General features: G+C 62.9%; 6 protein-coding genes across 6 annotated transcripts; all 6 read right to left on the reverse strand.

Moving 5' to 3' along the window:
- Window positions 1–83: 83 nt before the first annotated feature.
- Window positions 84–911, reverse strand: LSCM1_05907 (uncharacterized protein; the record flags this gene model as incomplete). The annotated part of the gene is made up of 1 exon (XM_067323342.1): window positions 84–911. One exon carries the CDS (start codon window positions 909–911, stop codon window positions 84–86), a length of 828 nt encoding a protein of 275 aa, XP_067180293.1.
- A 945-nt stretch (window positions 912–1856) lies between these two features.
- Window positions 1857–4019, reverse strand: LSCM1_05908 (uncharacterized protein; the record flags this gene model as incomplete). Its single annotated transcript, XM_067323343.1, has 1 exon — window positions 1857–4019. The coding sequence occupies one exon, from the start codon at window positions 4017–4019 to the stop codon at window positions 1857–1859; it is 2163 nt and encodes a 720-aa protein (XP_067180294.1).
- Window positions 4020–4912: 893 nt separating this feature from the next.
- LSCM1_05909 (uncharacterized protein) lies at window positions 4913–6355 on the reverse strand (the record flags this gene model as incomplete). The annotated part of the gene is made up of 1 exon (XM_067323344.1): window positions 4913–6355. The coding sequence occupies one exon, from the start codon at window positions 6353–6355 to the stop codon at window positions 4913–4915; it is 1443 nt and encodes a 480-aa protein (XP_067180295.1).
- Window positions 6356–6908: 553 nt separating this feature from the next.
- On the reverse strand, window positions 6909–8675 carry LSCM1_05910 (uncharacterized protein; the record flags this gene model as incomplete). Its single annotated transcript, XM_067323345.1, has 1 exon — window positions 6909–8675. One exon carries the CDS (start codon window positions 8673–8675, stop codon window positions 6909–6911), a length of 1767 nt encoding a protein of 588 aa, XP_067180296.1.
- A 975-nt stretch (window positions 8676–9650) lies between these two features.
- Window positions 9651–11564, reverse strand: LSCM1_05911 (uncharacterized protein; the record flags this gene model as incomplete). Its single annotated transcript, XM_067323346.1, has 1 exon — window positions 9651–11564. One exon carries the CDS (start codon window positions 11562–11564, stop codon window positions 9651–9653), a length of 1914 nt encoding a protein of 637 aa, XP_067180297.1.
- A 1164-nt stretch (window positions 11565–12728) lies between these two features.
- LSCM1_05912 (uncharacterized protein) lies at window positions 12729–17732 on the reverse strand (the record flags this gene model as incomplete). Its single annotated transcript, XM_067323347.1, has 1 exon — window positions 12729–17732. One exon carries the CDS (start codon window positions 17730–17732, stop codon window positions 12729–12731), a length of 5004 nt encoding a protein of 1667 aa, XP_067180298.1.
- Between the last annotated feature and the right edge of the window lie 842 nt (window positions 17733–18574).

Here is an 18574-nt window from a genome sequence, read left to right on the forward strand (position 1 = left end):
TCACAGGCACCGGCTAGCACAGAAGCGCAAACGTGTTTCGCCACGAACACAGCGACGATGCCACGCAGCATCGCTCCACCTACTCAGCGAACAGACGTGCCACCGCCGACGAACTCGCGAAGGCGACGCGCGGCGTCTGCGAGGGCAGGGCTGTCAGCCGGCTTTTTCTGCACGTCTGTCGTGAACGACATGAGCTGAATGACTAAGGATGGGTGCAGCACATACGTCTTGGGGTCAGCGATGTATTGATCTTGCGCCGCAGTGTCGTCGGCAAGGCAGCTACTGATGTGTGTGTCTACTTGCCACGTCATGGGCAGCGACAACTCAAGGCAGCGCTGCGCGGAGGCGGCGTGCACAACGTACGCAGTCAGCTCTCGGTGCCCGTGATAGGCTAGACGAATGCCGTCCGCAACGTACGGCCGTGGCGGCTTGCCACTCGCCAGCAGATCGAGCCCGCCCATGTGCACTACTCCCCAGTCCGCCGGCACCAGTGACCAGCGCTCGCTGAGCTGGCGGGCGAACTGATGATGAAACTCGAGATCGTCCTCCAGGATGAGCGCGCATTTGCGCTGCTCCGAAACCACTCGCTGCCAGACCGCACGATGGGCAAGTGCACAGCCAATGGCACCCTTCGTCAGATCCACACCGTACAGCTTCTGCTCCGTGGGGAGTTGATACCGCTGGTAGCCCAGGTCTGTGATCACTCCGTCCCTGTGCAAGCGCGAAACATCGAGCTCGTTGCCATCGACACCGCCGACACGCGCCACCTCGACGCCCGGCTTCAGAAACCTGTGCAGCCTCGCTCGCTTCACCTGCTGTTGCACATGTGCCCAGCGATCAGGTCGCCTGTCGAGGTTCAGCACGTAGCAGGCGTCAAAAATTGTGTGCCAGCACCGACACACACGCAGCATTGCCCACCGACAGGAGTGCTGGACCAGGAGCCGCTCTATGTGTGTGCGATAAAGGTTGACGTGCATGTGCATGCACACGCGTGTGTGTGTGTGTGTATGCGTTCCGTCGAAAGATGAGCGGAGCAAATGAGGTGAGCAGCGGTGAGGAATGCTGAGAGACTTAGACGAGAAGAGGGGCGAAGCGCCCCCGCCGCCGCTGCGTGAGAACACCGCCCATCTCGCCCTGCTTCCGTTTTGTTAACGCTGCAGCTGCAGCGGAGCCCCCGACACACCCCTAGCTCGCTCCGCTGGGCAAGGAAACGCCACGCCGCAGCACTCGGGGCGAGAGGAACACGCGCGAAGGAAAGGGCTATGCCCACCCCCCTCCCCCTCCCCGGCAGAGCGTGGCTTTGCCACCGTCTCTCTGCCTCGCACAAGTGCGGGGCAACACGCTAATGCGAACGCGCGGGACGGCTGTGGCGTTGCCCCGACCCGCTATGCCTTACCATCACCACTACCACCACCTCTCTCCGCCCCTGATACGCATGTACATGGAGAGAGGGGCAAGAGACGGCGTAGATGATCGGCGCCGCTGTGCCAGGGGTGATGCGCGAGTAGGCGGGTGGCCGCAGGGTGTGTCTTTGTACGTCACGGCGCTGCCTTTTTATTTCCCGTTCTGTTTATTCATCAGTTTCAGTTTAACTTTCCCCGCCGGCAACCGTAACGCGTGCGCTTCAGCACATAGCTGCCGCGCCTGTTCGCAACAGGACCAGCGTGCATCCGCCAGAGAGGCGGCCGGCGCGGTGGGCACTCTCGCACTTCAGAAAGCTTGCCCATCCTTCTGCCAAACGCCCTTCCGCACCCCCGTCTCCACTTCAGTCGTGCGAGAGATCACGCCCTAGCGAGGGTGGCGCTCGTATTGTGGACGACGACGACCACCACACCAACCAGCTAAAGCGGGCGCCCTTATGGCTCGCCACTGCGGCCATCCCTGCCGCTGTCAACACCTCTCGCGTCGGGCACCGCTGCCGCTCCTCGGTGGCGTCGGCGTGGCCCCCAGTCCGGCGCATTCGGCACGAATTTGGCGACACCGATTACACGGCCGCGAAAGTCATGTGCCTTCTCGTACGTGAAGTCCGCCTCCGCCAGCGGCGTTACCAGCAGCGGCCGGGGCGCGGGTGAAACTGACGGGGGCTTCTGCAGCCTCTTGTCAGCCCCTTCCTCGGCCGGTGCATCGCCGACTCGGTCCAGCGCGTCTTGCACCACTTTCCACTGCAGCATCACCCGAAACAGCACCTCCGGCGGGCAGTCCGTCTTGAGCCCTGCGGCGGCGCAGTGCACTTGGCTGCAGCGGTATCCCAGCCGCGCTAGTGCACCGACGATGCACGGCGTGGGCGGGCAGCGCACCCTCACGTAGGATGCGACGTCGGGCAGCAAGTAGAAGAGAGGGCACTCCGGCAGCTCTTCGAGGGCGACGCGGACAAGACCCGTGATCCGTGCCTCCGCGTTCAGTCGTCCCTCGTTGGCGCGTTCCTGAAGGAGCGCGAGCAGCTGCTCCAGGAACTCACGGTTCTGCGTGGGGGCGGCATAGAGGGGTCCGGAGAGCGCGATGCTGCTGCCACACACTGGGCACGCCTTCGCCGCTGTGGCGATCGGCATCTGCTGCAGCGTAAGTGGTGTGATCTTGGGGCTCGTCTGCCGACTTGGCGAGGCGGGGTACACCTCCTTCCAAACGCTGTCGACATCGAGTACGATAGCGTCGTCGTCGCCGTCGCTGTCACTGTCGCCGCGCGTGCGCTTAGCTCCCTGGCGCTGACCGTGGTGCTCATGCGGCGCCACCGCTGCGCTCTCTACTGTCTCGTCTTCGCTTCCCTGCCCCTCGCGGCCGTCGACTTGCCCTGCGCGGGTGCGCCTCTGCCGATTGTTCGCCTCACGCTCATGTCGGCGGCGCTCCTGCCGCGATGGCCGGGGCTGCCGCACTGTCGCCATTGGCCGCACCCAATACGCGCAGCAACTCGAGCATTGCAACTGATACCCAAGCTTGCAGGCGCTGAGCTTCACCTCGGCTGGCTGCGTGTACACGCGGAAGAAGCAACGCACGTAAAAGTCGATGTGGAGTGACAGCAGCGGCACAGTGAACTTCTTGTGCTTGTTAGCTACCCGCTCCACACAGGCGAGCAGCGTGCGCACCGCGGCCTCGTGGCAGTGTGGCGCCTTGTAGGGGATGGAGCTATACTTGGCATGGGCGGTGTCGGCAAAGTTGCCGCACAGAATGGCGCTGTCTGTGCTCGTCACCAGCATCAGCCCACCCTCCTTGATACAGCGGAAGGCGCCATCGAGGAAGGGCGACGCGGAGCCGTAAGGGTCCAGATCGACGACGTCCATCAGCTCCTGCTGCAGCAGCGGACGCAGCGACGGTGCTGCCGCGTTTCCCGCAGCTGCGTCCACGAGGCACACACGCTTGCCCGGGTGCACGTTGCAGTTCATGGCCAGCCGGAACATGAGGTCGTTGGCGTCGTCCAGGTTCGGCACGATGGCACCGCCGGCGCGCACCACGATTTTAGGCGACGCACCCGTCTTCGACTCACCCTCATCCGCCTCCGTCTCGCTCGGGTAGAGCTCGATGGCGGTGGCTGGCATGTTCTCCGTCAGGGTCGGGTACTGGACCGGAACTCCATTGTAGGCGCAGTTGCGCACGATGCAGTCCACCGCGTCCGTATCCATGTCGTTCGCGATGATGTAGCGCACGTTTGTAATCTCCTTGTAATAGCGAATCGCCCGGAGCCCGGTGGCGCTGAGGGCCTCGAGGATGGTGATCCCCTCCTTCGTGCCGCCGCGGCGCCGCGGCTCTGTCAGCCGCAGTCGCGAGAACAGCTCGATGGCGCTGACGCTCAAGTCCCTGTTCACCACCTGCGCTGGGTTGTAGAAAATCGCCTGGTCCATCGGCTGGCCGTCAACCTCCCTCTCGTTGGGGCTCGAAGCAGCAGCAGCAGCAGACGCAGCCGAGAAGGCGCTTGGCTTCGGCGGGGGCACCAGCACCGCCGTCGTCCCCTCTGTCACCTTCGTGAAGCCGGCCGGACATTCGCGCTTGACGGCGTCACTGTTGAATTCCCCTGACCTCACAGACATGTCTGCTCGTATGTTTGGGCGGTACACGTGCCTGCCGTAGCGACTCCAGTAAGGGGAGGGGCGGAGGGGCGCACTTCAGCCGCTGTGAGGGCGCTGCGGGATGCCGTCTGCACGGGTTGGCCCCACGGCCTCTTCTCCTTCGATCGATGTATGCTTAGGCTGACTCATGCGCGGAGGCAGACGAGGAGATAGATGGGGGGAGGAGGGAGGGAGGTAGTGGGTGGATGAGTGAGTGACGGCGAAAGGCCCTCAGGTGTGTGCGGGGATGAAGGGGAAAAGAAGTCGAGAAGAAACGCCCGGCGACTCTTCCAAGACCACGCGCACTCCTGCAGAGGACCACGTCGCATGCGTGTGTGTGTGTGCGTGTGTGTACGCATAAGACTTTGCCCTCAACCACTCCCTCCCCCCGCCGCTAAACACACACACACACACACACATGGCAGCAGCAGCAGGAGAGCGAAGGAAGGGACGACAAAAAATTTGGTATGGGGCGCAACCCCGCAGACTACATCGTGGAGCTGTGCCTCACCCTGGCTCGCCAGGGATACGGGTAAGATAAGAGCGGCAACAAACAGAAGCGCTACCGCTCGCCTTCCTGTCATAATAAGGGTGCGCTTGTACATCAATTCAAATCCTTCAGGCAGACATCGACACACACGCACAGGCAGAGGGCATGACAGATGCGATGCAACAACTACCCTCCCCCCAACCCCCTCCCATAAACGCCAGCAACAACCGCGGGCAGCAATACCCGCAGTACACCTAAGGCCATGCAGCCGTTCGGTGTCTTCGTTGCAGCACGGCAAAACCGCTGAGGCGGAGCGAGGGAGGAGTCCGGCGCTTTCGCCTCTTGCTAGGCGGATGCCTTTCCCTCTCTCTATATGATAAGCGGCTCAGAGCGACTTGTAGTGGATAACGCGAGCCCCTTCCTCCTCGTACTCTCTGCGGGAAACGACTAAATGCTGAAAGACGGCCGTCTGCGCGAGCATCGACCCGCCCAGCCAAGCACTGTAGGCGCGGCAAACCATGTCGCGCACGTGGATCGGCACCACCGCCTCGCTAGGGTGGCTTTCCCGGTAAAGCTGCCGCACCTCGGCTTCTAGACGAGCCGTGAGCCCTGGGAAGGAGGTCGAGCCGCCGGCCAGCACCATGTTGGCGTAGAGCTGCGGCCGCAACGCCGCCTCACAGTTGTTGACGGCCGCGAAGGGAAGCCAGCTGAGTCCCTTCTCAGAGGAGGGGCAGAAGAGCTCGCCCATGTCGGTACGCACTTTGCAGCGCGGCTCGTAGGTGCTCGTATCCGTGCCGTTGCTGTCCATCATGGCGAGCAGGGAGTAGTTGAAGAGCACCTCGGCCGTCTCGTAGCGCTCTGCTGTGAGTGGAATGCGCTGCCCATCCGGGAGCACGAATTCTTCGGTGGCACCCGCCGCAGGCACCAAGGAATCCCTGTCACCACCGTAGTGACACCCTGCGCAGGATACGCTGATGGCGCCTCCCTTTGCTGTCGCAGTCGTGGCGGTGGTGGCTAAACTCACGCTGGTGGCGCTGCCCTTGGCCCCTGCGCTGGGCTGTGTGCTTCTGCAGCTCGCGGTAGCCGGCGATGCCGCTGCTGAAGCCTCGGATGAGTGCATGAAGATGTCACCGACTGCCTCGCGGTTCGCATACGCGCTGGGCTGCACGTAGCAGAGGTCCTCTTTGGCCCGGTTCAGCAGCTCCTGCTCCGTTGCCGTGCCGAGCGCATAGCCCTGAGAGCGCAGCAGTCCGCCTAGGTAGCGGGTGAGGGCGGCACCGGCGACCGGGCTCTGCGTGACGTGCCGCGCCAGCGCATAGCCTTCATGAACAGGGACGGCGCATGTGACGTCTTTGCCGCTGTCCACCACGAGCCCCGTCGTGAGCCCGTAGCTGTACAGACTCAACACCTGCGAGGTGCCGAGGTAGAGAGCGTGTGCGTGGAAGGTCTCCATCATAATTTCGAGGGTCCGCTCACGCTGCGCGGCAGGGGTGTTGACCGGCTGCGTCAACAGGAAGCAGTGCGTCTCCGGCGACACGCGCAGCTCGTTGAAGAAGAGATGACTCCACAGCTTCTCTACATCGCCCCAATCGTTGATGAAGCCGTCACGGATGGGGTGGTGCACATCGAAGATACCCTGCTTCCGCAACGCCTCCTCGCCCACCTCTTGCTCGTTCATCCCAGCCGCCATAGCGATGCCGCGGTGGCGTGGGTAGCCGACAAGCGTCGGCACGTCAAGGCGCGGCCCCTTCTCACCGCCAAAGCCGGCGCGGGAGTGGAAGGAGCCGCAGTCGAGAACGACTGCAGCGTTGGACACGTTGTAGTCCATGGATGGCGTAGAGAGGGAGAGAGTTGGCGCAGGTGCTGTGCGGCACTGGTGTCTGAGGAAGAGGAAGACCAGGAGCGTCGAAGCCGCCGATGCGATGATGAAGGCGCCGCGATCGCTTTGAGGCGTGGATGGTGAGAGGGTAGAAGAGGGAGGTGTGGAGAGACGATACCGATCATCTTGACAGCATTGCCGAGCCTGGCAGGAGAGGAGAGGAGGGGGTGGGGCGGGGTCGGAACGCACAACCAAGAAGCGCATCAGCGGATGAGAGCATCGGCACACACTCAGGAAGACAGTACCGAAAGGTAGCAGGAACACTTCCGGCAATATACATCGTCGTATACTGGACTGGCAGGAGAGAGAGGGTCGCGCGCGCGCGTGTGTGGGGTGGGGGGCAGAGGGTGATCAGTTTTGGTCAAGAAAAAAAGGCTCGTGCGTATGCGTGATGAAGGCGGGAAGGGGAGACACCCGCGGATCTGCGTGGTCGCCTTGCGTTTTGGGGAGAGGGAGTGGACACCGTCCCGCTAAGCAAGCATGCGCCGTCCTTCCCCTCTCTTTATGTGGATAGCCCAGAGCCGTAGTCGCGAGCCCACGCGTTATACTTGTCAAGGTCCGCTACTCGGACACTACTGCGGGTACACGCAACACTCGCTCGCACATCCTCGAGCGTCGCGACTGGCGGCCGCAGTGGCTCATTGGGCAGCCGTGCGTGAGCGGCGCGGTCTTTTTCTGCAGCCTCGAGCTGTGCAATGAGCTTCCGCACCGGACGCATCATAGCCTCGCGGCAAACGACATCGATATCAGCGCCGGACATGCCCTCTGTCAGCGCAGCGCATGTCTCATAGTCTGCGTCGGCCGTGAACGAGTTGGGCAACAGGCGACGGAACATAAGTGCACGAGCGCCACGCGTCGGAAGCGCAACGAGGATGCGCTTCTCCAGCCGTCGCAGCATCGCCATGTCCAGGTCCCATGGCACGTTGCTCGCCGCTAGCACAAACACCACGTTCCCGCCCCGCCGCTTGCAGAGGCCGTCCATCTGCGTCAGCAGCTCCGTCTTCATCCGACGCGACCCCTCATGCTCGCCATCGCTCGACCGGGCTGACATCAGGGAGTCGATCTCGTCAATGAAGATGGTACTCGGCGCGTAATGAACGGCGAGGTCGAAGAGCATGCGGACGAGCTTCTCCGAATCACCGCGCCACTTGGACACAACGGACGAAGCAGAGATGTTGAAGAACGTCGTGCGACACTCCGTTGCGACGGCCTTGGCGAGGAGCGTCTTGCCGGTGCCGGGCGGACCAAAGAGGAGAATCCCTTTCCACGGGCGCAGGATGCCCTGGAACAGCTCCGGGTACTTGACCGGCATCACCACCGCCTCTTGCAGAAGGTGCTTGGCGCCTTCCAAGTCGGCAATGTCGCACCAACGCACGGATGGGTTGACTTCGAGGATCTCACGCAGGATTGTGGCGGCGAGGTCGCTCAGCTCGCTAGTGGGGAACTGGGGCAGCGGCTTCAGTGTGCGACGGTTGGCCAGAGGCGCGAGCAGGTCATCTCCAGCATCATCGCTGCCGTCGCCATCTGCACCTTTGTCTCGTCGAACTGTCTCGCGCTCGCTGCCGGAGGTGCAGACAGCGGACTCGCCCTGGAGAGAGAGCCCAGCACTGCTGGTGTGACCGTTAGGCGCCGCAGCACGTTTGCCTCCGTTGGCTGAGATGCTGTCAGCGCCCGCCTGCGCCTGACTGAGCGCGCGCGCCAGGCTTGTCTGCCGCAGGTGCGGTGGTGGCTTTCCCATAGAGGACAGCGACGGCGGCGACAAAGAGAGCGTCGTCCCTCCACACACGTTGCCATATCCGGTCGACGAGTGCAGAGTCGCTGGCGCACTTGACGGTGGCGTCGCAGCCGCAGGGGCAGCCGCGCCTCTGCGCTTCCGTATAAGCAGCCGCTCCCCACTTTCAGAGACAGCGCCACTAACGGTGCAGGCGTCATCCCCGCTGCCGCCACGGACGCGGTACAGCTTGGGGGCGCGCTGACTTTTAAAAGCGTAGTACTCTTCGTACTCCTGGACCACCGATACCAAGTCGATGTTGTCGGCGGCGCTGAATTGGGTCAGAGAGATGCGACTCTCGAGTTGGAGCGCCTGCAGGGCTTGTGTGTACCCCTGCTCCAGCAGGAACTGCTCGACGAGCACAATGACGCCCTTGACTCGTCGAGCGCGCAGCTTTTCTTCTTCCTCACGGGCAACTTGCTGCGTCTTGATGTGCGCCAAGCTCGAGCCCGGCGCTGGCGCGGCTGTATTCGAGAGGGGCTGCAAGTGGGGCATCATCTATGTCTATGCTAGTATGTGAGTGCTTGTGAAAGGCAACGTAGACGCCCGAGGAGGAGGGCGATAGGCAGAGGTACGTATACGTACAGCTAAGCGTGAGCTCATCGCGCATAAGGGCGGAGGGAGGAGGAGGGCTGGTGATGGAGGGAGTCGCGCTCCCTTTTTCCTGGCAGCATGGCTTTCACATACGCTCTTCGGTCAACGCATTCGCTTGCCATCCTGCGTGTCGTGCCAGGCGTGTGCCGCATGACAGATAAGAGGGGGACGGGGAAGAGAGCGGTGGAGAACGGGGGGAGGACTGATCTGTCTGCCACCGTCAGCCCCCCTTCTCCACTTCTCTTTTCTACCGATATCCTCTTCACATGCGGGCGATGTTTGCGGAGGCACCAACGAGCCCCTCGAGCACAGGCAAAGAGGAAATAGATGCGCACAAAGATTGCAGTGCAGCTACGCATTCCCATCGCACGCGTCACACACACACACGCACGCCTTGCTGAAGGTCAAAGGAGCGGCCCGTCTGCCCTCCTCTCTCCCTAAATTTTCTTCAGTCAGAGGCGACGATCATTACCGAACAGTACTCGGCTTCGCCAGCACAACGACAGCTCTCTCTCTGTCTCTCTCTCTCACACACACACACAAACACAAACACACACACAGACAGACAGACACAGACACATATATATATTGGTGTGCACCAGGGCAGTTAGCATTAGCTCCATTACGCAGACGCGGTCCATTATGGGCGAACCCAACGGAGAGCAACACCAACCCAGCGAAGCAAAAGCGGGGGAGGGTGGCGGTGTGTGTCGGGGAGGAGGGGAGGGGAACGATCCTGCAGCCTACAGCCCCCCGCGCAAACAAACAATTTTACCTTCGCGCTGCCATGCTGTACGCCCTCACGCACCCGCTTCACCCGAAGGAAGAAGGGGAGGAGGAGGAGGATGGTGTGTGTCGGGGGGGAAGGGAGAGCCTCGCTTACGCCTTTGGCAGCTTTGTCTCCATGACAGGCGCGAGCGTGACGAGATCGGCCAGGACCCACTTGTAGGATTGGTCCATATACATGCACATGAGCTTACGCGTCGCCGGTGGGGTCTGCGAGACATCATCGGGAATGCCGATCATGCGCCCGATTGCCTTGGAGAACATGAATTCCACCGGCTTACCTGTCATCATACGCATGAAGAAATCTAAGAAGCTCGCGAGCGACTTGGGGCTGTTGGACGCAAACACACGCGCGGCCGCGATGCGCTCGTAATCGTTCTCGTACCCTACGATGCGCTTATAGAACCACTCGAAGTTGTAAGCGTACCGCTCCGGTGGAACGACCACATCCACAGTGAGCAGCGCACACGCATGCGCCGAGGCGGGAATCGGCGGCAGCATATTGCCATTCACCTTAATGTACACGGAGTGGGCTTCCTCCGCCTTCTCGGAGCTTCTTTTATGCGCCGACGCGTTCACCTCAGGCGGTACAGCCGCCGCCGTATCCGCACTCGTCTTCGAAAAGCGGCCGGACTTCGCGCAGGTGACTTGAACGCGTGACGCAGAGTCAACCGACGTTGTGCTATCCGAAGCGGGCGCGCCTCCGGCGCCTACAGTCGGCGCGTTCTTTCCGCTGCGCCTCCCCGCGTCCGCTGCGCGGGCGCTCGCGGAGCTGATCGGCGCCAGCGAGCGGGTGGCTTTGTTTAGCACCAAGACGTGCTCTTCTGGGGTGGCGCGGTGGGCGTTGGCGTCCGTGTCGGTGTGCACCTGAATCATGCCGCTCTCCACGTCGTCCTCGTCCGCCTTGCCAGCGGCGCTCGCGTGCGGCGCACTCCCCGGAGCGCCACTACCGGCCACCCCTGCCACGTCCAGCCTTCGCAGGTATTCATTACTGAAGGTGACGTCTACGTCGGCACCGACACTGTCCGAGTTGCAGTACATGCGCGCATTCCCCAGGCGGGCGAAGATGACCAGCTTCGAGTCCAGCACGTAATCCGTGGGTGACGCAATGCTGCTAAGGTTCACCTGCTTGTCCTTATGCAGGAGCCAAATCTTAAAGATGGACTCGGCAAAGTGCCGCGAGACAGGTATAAGCGAGACAATGGCGGAGACGACGCTTTCGACGAGGGAGTCCTGCAGTTTCTGGGGCGAGGCGGAGAAGGCGTCCTTGTCGTCCCCCTCCGCCTTCGACGACAGCGATGCCGTCGCCGCGACCGCAGCCGCGTCCGCGCCGGTTTGGGGTTTGAATGCCTCGTCCAACAGCTTTGCCGCCTCATGCGCAGCGGCGATAGTTTTGGACGACTCGGTTCGCCCTACCAGCGGTTGCGCGTGCTCCGCAAAGGTACTGACCATGACCGCGAGACTGTAATAGGCCTGCTTCGCACCGATGAGGAACTCTTCCTGGGTGCAGCCGTTGACGCTCTTGGAGAAGCTGTTGAAAGCGCGCACTAGCTCGTCGTCCTCGGTGAGCTTAATACCGATGGTGCGGATGTTAGAGGGGGCAGCAGCACCGCCGTTCCCGGCTGCCGCGGCGGCCTGCTCCTGCTGCTCCACATTGCCTTGCGGATGGGCGGCGACTTCGGCGTTCCTGTCGTTTGCAGCAAAATAATGCACCGTCGTAGCGGCCGCAGTACCGGCCGTGGTGGACACAGCCGCCGCTGCCGCTGCCGGCACATTCTTGCCCTCATCGCCCACACCCTTTCCCTCGTCCTTAGGGGACGAGTAGTAGCGACGCTGCTGATGCACCGGCTGAGGGCACGAGCACAGAAGCGAGACGGCTGAGGAGCGAGCGGCTTTGCTTGGCCCCGACACCCCACTTAGCCCCTGCGCCACAACAGGGGATGACGATGCGGCAGCGGCCGCCGCGTGGCCAAAAGACGCAGCCGTGCACGTCACCCGCCGAAGCATGGCTGCAAATAGGAAGGAGGACGAAGTAACTCCTGTGGTGCAACGCCCCACTCACGTTGATACGCCTCTCTGCGCGTGCGTGTGCGCCAGTGCCTATGAGGGAAGACGAGAGGAGGAGGGAGAGAGGGAGGGAGGGGAGGAGAGGGGACGGTGAGAGTGTGGTAATCGCCACCACTGATGCACCTTCACAGCTGACGCAGCTTGGCACACACACATATACACACAAGCGAGATGAAGATAAAGGTGAAGATGAAGAGAAAGATCAGAGGAGGGACACAGCAGAGAGTTCTGTGGTGGCGGTGAGGAACGTTCAGAGCAGATGACGCGCCGGTGGGTACACGAAAAGCGGCGCCCCTCCTTTTTCCCCCCGATGTCGCGTCGTTGGCTTTGCGCGCCGTCCATGGAGGAAATGGGCGAGGGCGTTGAGCAGCGTGTGTGTGTTTAAGGGGGAGGGGGAGGCACAGGGATTTAGGGAGGGGAGGGGGACAATGAGACTGCTTTTTTTTGTGTGTGTGTGCCGCTCAAGTCTCGCGCCCGCTCTTCTCCTGCACCTTTCTCAGCGCGCTCACTTCTGCGATAGAGAGCGCACGAGCCCAACCCCTCTCGCTCCCCCTCCTCCCCCTCCTCCACCGTGTGGCGGCGCAGAGCAGCGGGCAGAGACGCAGGACCTCCATGCACCGACGCGGTTCAGCTGGGCACAGCGCCAGCTCAGCCTCGAGCATTACCCGCCCCGTCCGCTTCGCACAGACATGGCCACAGCCGCATGCCGCCCCGACGCAACGCCACTCGGCGCATGGCCGCCGACATCCGCAGCGCTGGACGACTTTGGTTTTCTTTGGCCATAACTGCTCGGCTCTGCGTCTCTGCCAGCCCAGGCTCCGTGATGTGGGGCGGTGTGTGTGTGTGTGGGGGGGGAGGTATAGAGGTGGGAGAGAGACGATGAAGGCAGCGGCTCCCCTCTCCGCGTGCGTGAGTGCGCGCTGTTGTAAAGATGCGAAGGATGACACACGAAGAACGATAGAGGGGCCCACCCCCTCAGCGGGCGTGCACGTATACACGCCACTCCAATCAGCAGTCACAGACGCACCCCACTATCGAAGAAACACTAACAACGATCAAGAGCACAGGCGAAACGTGCTACAGCGCCCCCCCGGACACTCGGACTCACATGTGAGAGGGGTCATGGACCTTCGATACGCGCGCTGGCGGCCCCCCCACGTTGGCAGGCGACAGTGGCCTATAGGGCGTTTTTTCCACGATCTCGGCCCCACTCCAGCGCCGCTCCAGCAGCTCGCCACGGGAAATGCCGAGGGCGTCCATGATGTCCAACTCCTCCTCCAGCGGCGTGCGCATCGCGCGGCACGACATCTCTCGCGCGGCGCGGCTCTGCAGGTACGCCACCTCCTCCATGTACGCCTCGTAGCGGAAGGCGCACCGCGTCTGCGGTACGTGCGACCGCGCCACGTCGTTGCCCGCCACGCTGCGCAGGTAGTACAGCGGGCCAAGCCACTCTTTCTTGCGCGCGACCGGGAAGCCTGAGGCTCGCACGCTGTTCGCGGCCAGCTCACAAATGTCCGCAGCCGAGAGGTTCCACAACGCTTCCGCCGTGCCGTACTCTTCGAGCAGTGGCTGCTCTGTACGGTGGAAGATGAGGGGGCCGTCGGTGCCGATGGCCACGTTCAAGCCTCGATACAGAAAGTTCGGCAGCGGATGATCGTTGTAGCGACAAAAGAGGGCGTTGTTGGACATGGGAACAATGGCGAGCGGTATCTGCGCCAGGTAGTAGAGGTACTGCATGACGGGCCGCTTGGCGAGATTAATGCCGTGGCTGATGCCGTCCGCTAGCACGAACACGTCCGTCATATGGTCCGGGTCGCCGCTCTCGCCAGCGTGGGGGCGGAACTGGAACGTGTTGAGCCCGCGCGTGGCGCGGTATCGATTCAGGGCCGTGATATTCACCCACATGTAGTACATGTAGTAGGCGAAGGGTGGGTTCTCGGCGCTGGTCCACCGCGCCGGCGGGATGTCGATCGTCTGGTCCGGCTCCCGATCACTTTCATTGTCAACACTATCGAAGCCGGAGACGTGGCTGAGGAAGAAGTGAAGATACGGGTGCTTGTCCGGGTGCATGGATGCCTGCCACAGCGGCTCGAAGATGTTGGCGAGCATCTCTTGGAAGCTGCGGAGCTGCCCGCTTCGCCGGTAGAGGTGGAAGAGCCTCGGCACCTGCACCATCCAGCTGTTCGTGCGGTGCGACACGCCGTGCAGCACAAACCATCGCGACAGCCGGTCCCACTCGTCCGCGCGCCGGCCGTAGACGGAGAGCCGATTCTCTGTAAAGGTGCCGCCCTCCAATTCGTTCTGGGTGAAGGTGCCACGAATGAGCTCGGCGAAGTAGCGCCCCTGCATGAAGTTATCCGTCTTGAGGAAGAGCGAGCGGAGGGACGTCATGCCCATCGGACTAAAGCGGTGGTTGAAGCGGTCGAAGCGGTGGAATGTGGCCTTGCCGGCGTGAACCTGCAGCGCTGCTATCGGCATCTCGGCAAGCAGGTGCGCCACCCGTGCTACCTTCGCGGTAGACGCCGCCGCCGCCTTCGCATCGCTTTCCAAGTGGACGCCACTTGTTGGGTAGCACGAAGCTGCGCTGCGGGCCCCCGGCGCGACGGCCGACAGCCTCGGCTTCGGGTGCTGGTATCCCTCGAGCACTGCATCGAGGAACTCGACGAGGGTCAGCGGGGTGCCGGTCTTTGCGTCAACGCCGACGACGTCGTCCGGGTGGTCTCGGATTTTGCGCTGCATAAACTGCAGCAGCGACTTCGCCGTGATGCCGCTCGCCATATGGCAGTGCACGTCCACCTTGATGCAGTTGTGCGCGTCACCTCGCACCGGCTGTACCACACGAAGGCGTGACGTCGTGGCTGCCCATGCGCGTGCCTCGACGCTGTCCCCCTCCAACTGAGCTTCCCTGAGACGGTTGCGCGGACCCGCCTCCGCGTTCTCAGCTCCTGCTGCTGCTACGACTGCTGTCGTCGTCACCATGTAGTTTTCCTCATCATCATTCGTCAGTGCTACGTGCAGCTTGTACTTAGACTCGAGCATATCGAGCCGCTTGCTGGCGTACTTGGCAACAATGGGGTCGGCGCTGGCGAGGCGGCGCAGCATGCGCGTGTCCTCCTGAAATTTCGCCCACGTCGGCAACGCTGGCGGTGACGACGCAGATCGACTGTCAGCGTCGTCCCTGTGCGACTTCGGCGACCTCCCCTCCAAGCTCAGCACACCATCGCGCCACCTTAGCACCATCGCTGCTAGCGCGTTGTCGCTGCTAGCCTTGCTGTTATTTCTGCAGGGGCGCTCCGCCTGCATGCGCTGCACACACTCCGGGTGAGTGACGAACTGTTGGTAGGCCTCTCGCGTCGCCATGGCCGCCATCAGACGCTTCGCTGCGGCACTGGGCCCAACCCTGTCAGGTCCTGCGATGAGAATGCGCGGATACTGCATGACGGCCTCGTGCGCGTGGTAGCCGGGTAGGCGCAGGAGGAGAGACGGGTCATGTTCACGCTCTAGCACTCGGGCGCCAGCGCTGGCGGGGCGGCGATACACCGCGACGGAAGGGTCGCTGCCGTCGTCGGCGGCCGGCGGTAAAGAGAGAACGGCACGGAGTCGCTCCTCGTCACGCCGGCTGCACACCGCCTGCTCTCCGGACGTGGTCGTCGCACCGCCCCCCTCACGCACCGCGGCAAAGAGCACGTCAAGCTCGTGCTCCAGCGCACAGGCGCGGTGGTGCAGCCGCAGGGAGCTGACTTGGGTGGCAGGAAACTGAGTGTACCGCGCCTGTGCATGCGGCCAGGCATGACCAAAGAGTTGGCGCCGCTCTGCCAAGGAAAGACAGCCGCTACTCGCCGCCTCGAGGGAGCGCAGGCACATCTCCGTCACATCTGCGTTTGCTAGCCCGCGCTGCTTCGTGAGCTCCATCAGCTCCTCGCTGAGCGCGTCGTCCGTCGTGTCGTAAAAAAGAGGATCGAGAGTGGCGACGCTGACGTGTATGCCGGCCTGCACCGCAAGCGGAATGGCCGTCGTGCTTAGCGTATGCTTGACGGAGGCGCTGCTGCAGCGGTTGCGTGCGGGGGTTAGAATGACATGGCGCTGGGTCAGCATGTAGAGGTACGTGAGAGGGCTCCACTCGAACATCGTGGAAGGATTCACCACCGAGTCGGCGAGCAGGAGACCGAGAACGCTTTCGCCAAAGAGCGTGCGACTGCTGGCGCCGCCGTGGAGGGTGAACGTGAAGGCGGGCCGCATGTTCCAGGCCGGCGGCGAGACAGCCGCGCCACGCATGGCGGCGGTGGTAGCGCCGGTCGGGCGCTTCCACGGTGGGCCGGAGGCGAGTACAAAAGCGTTCACCAGCTGCACATTACGCCAGATATGATACACGAAGAAGGCGTCTGGCGGGGCTTGTGATGGGGCCACCGTGCCGCTGCTGCGGTGGCTGCCGGGCAGTGGGAACTGGGAGCTTGGGTCGCCGATGAGTGGCATCTCCTGTACCGCGGCGGCGTTGGTGAGGCTCACCGAGAAGCCTGTTGTCCGGCGCAGGAGTGCCAGCATCTCTGCCACGTCACGCGCCGCGGATGGCGGGGAGGCGGCAGCGCTGCTGTCTACGGCTCCATCAGCGGCGGCGGCGAGGTATGCTTCCCAGATGGGGCCAAAAATGTTCTGCAAAACGTCCCCGAAGAAGACTGGCGGCAGCGCGCGAGAGGGCGAGGCGGATACAGGGTCGCCACGCTCCACCTCCGCGGCGTGCTGCTGATGCTGCGCTTTCTGCTCCCCCGGACTGTAGGCGTCTTGCACGACATGAAAGCGGAAGAACAGGCCTGGGCACGACTCTAGCAGCCCACTCAGCGCGCACCACCGTGCCAGCCGTGGCAGCTCCGCCTTGTCCTCGCCCGACACGGTCAGCTCCAGCTCTAAACGGTCGTAGCCTGTGCCGGAGGCGAGGATGCGCTTGAGGATCGGCTGCAGGAGCTCCGCCAGCAGCTCACCCTCTCCATTGGCACCACCAGAGGTGCTCAGTACATGCTGGAGAAGCTGCCTGGCGTGAGGCGCACGTTGATTCTCGCCGGGGTCTGCGAGCTGCTGCAGGCTGAGCCATCGGTCTGCAGAGTCGGCTGCATAGCTCGGGCGCAGGCACAGCCCCTCTTCCGTCAGCACGCGCTCCGACCTGGACACGCTGCTGCCAAAGAAGCGCCGCACCGCCTCCTCGACGGAGATGTGCGATACAGTGTTAGACGCAGTGCTGCTGTTCTCATCGTCAACTGCTGCGCCTTCAGGGTGCGCCTCGCCGGCGGCGTCTTCTGTGTAGAGCGGATAGCTCGGCCGGTTCCGGCGCAGCTCGTCGATGAACTTGACCACCGACGCGGCGCACACAGACGTCTCGACGCGACGCAGGTCGCACTTGGGCGCGCGTTTGATATCACCGCCACCAAAGATGGGGTGATACTCATCCTCGCGACCGCCGTTGTAGGCACGGTAGAGGCTGAAGCGGCTCTGCAGCACCTTGATCCGCGGCTCGCATGCGCTGAAGACCTCACCATTGCTGGCGAGGCTGCTGAGACGGTCGAGTCGATCGAGGAAGGCTTTGTAGCTGAAGAGCGGATGTGAGCGCAGCTCTGCGGTGAGTGAGCTGACGGCGTCGTGCGCAGACAGAGAGGCGGCGACATCAGTTGCCGGGGTGCTGCACGGCTGCCGTTGCGGTGGCGCGGCTGCCACCCACGATATGCTCTTGCAGGCAGCTGCGGGGACAAGCAAGCCGTCCAGCGCTGAAACCGCGACGACATGTGGCTTCGAAGGTGTCGGTGCTGCTGCGGCGGTGGCAGCAGCCGCGGGCGTGCAGCCATGAAAAAAGTCTGCCAGACCTTGTAAAAGAGGCGCTGCTGCTGCCGCATGCGCGAGGTGTTCCTTGTACACATTCTTGTCGGTGAAGGTGGAGCCAAGTGGATCCGCCGCGCTGCTATGCTCTACCTCTCGCAAGTGCAAGCCCAGCCGCGTCGCCGCGGAGATGGACTGCGTATCGCCGATGATCTGCAGAGCTTCTAGTACCAGCGGCGCGCCCTTGTGGAGGGCTGCATCACCAGCGTCATTGTGGAGGAGAATGTCGTGCCACTGATTCTCCATCTTGTAAAGGTACGCGGAAAAGCGAGAGAGGGAGGCTTCGCAGGGGGTGACGTAGGGGGAGGGGGCAGGGCAGCGTGAGGACCGAGCGAGCGACGACAGTTGCGTGCTTTGTGGTGGTATGCCGAGATGGGAATGCGCTCACTGGAGCGGTGCAAAGAGAGTGATGAGGACAGCAGAGGGAAAAGCCAAACACCAACGCGGAGCTCCCGCGAAACGCCACTTAGGCATCACTGCGTGCGCAGGTGTGTCGGCGATTCCATTGGCGGTGAAGAGGGACAGATGCAGAAGCTCGTGGAGACGTTTGGATGACAGCTGTAGCAGCGGCGCTACATGAACGTCAACGCATACGCATACGTGCTCCGCCCCTCCTCCTCCTCCTCCCCCCCACAGACCTCGGGCCCACCGCCAGACGGCGTGACATTACTTCGACGCTTTGCCTTTCGCTCTCGCTGCTACTGCTGCGCACGCGCGAGGGAGAACGAGAGTGGGGTGGGGGGTGGGGCGGGACGGCAGGGCGAGGCAGACGCCGCCGCGCCGCCTCTCTTACGCGTTGCAAGAGAAGGGCTCGTACGTGCCAAGCATCGGTAGCGGTGGGGTGGGTGAGGTCAGTTAGGTGTGGGTGCTGCTCATGAGCGGCACGTGCGTGCGACTCTGGAGCGAAGGGGCGGATGCGTGCCGAGCACGACTCCTGGCGGCGAAGGTGCAGTTCGTCGCACATGTATGGAGGACGTGTTGGCCTGCCAACGCCCTTCGCACATGCAGCTGCTGTTCAGAACTCAGTTTTAACGACGAGGCACCGTGTGCGCTGTAGCCGCGGTGGGCTGGCGCTCGGGCATCACCGC

This window comes from Leishmania martiniquensis, chromosome 13, assembly GCF_017916325.1.
Source record: "Leishmania martiniquensis isolate LSCM1 chromosome 13, whole genome shotgun sequence".
In the NCBI taxonomy this organism is placed as follows: domain Eukaryota; phylum Euglenozoa; class Kinetoplastea; order Trypanosomatida; family Trypanosomatidae; genus Leishmania; species Leishmania martiniquensis.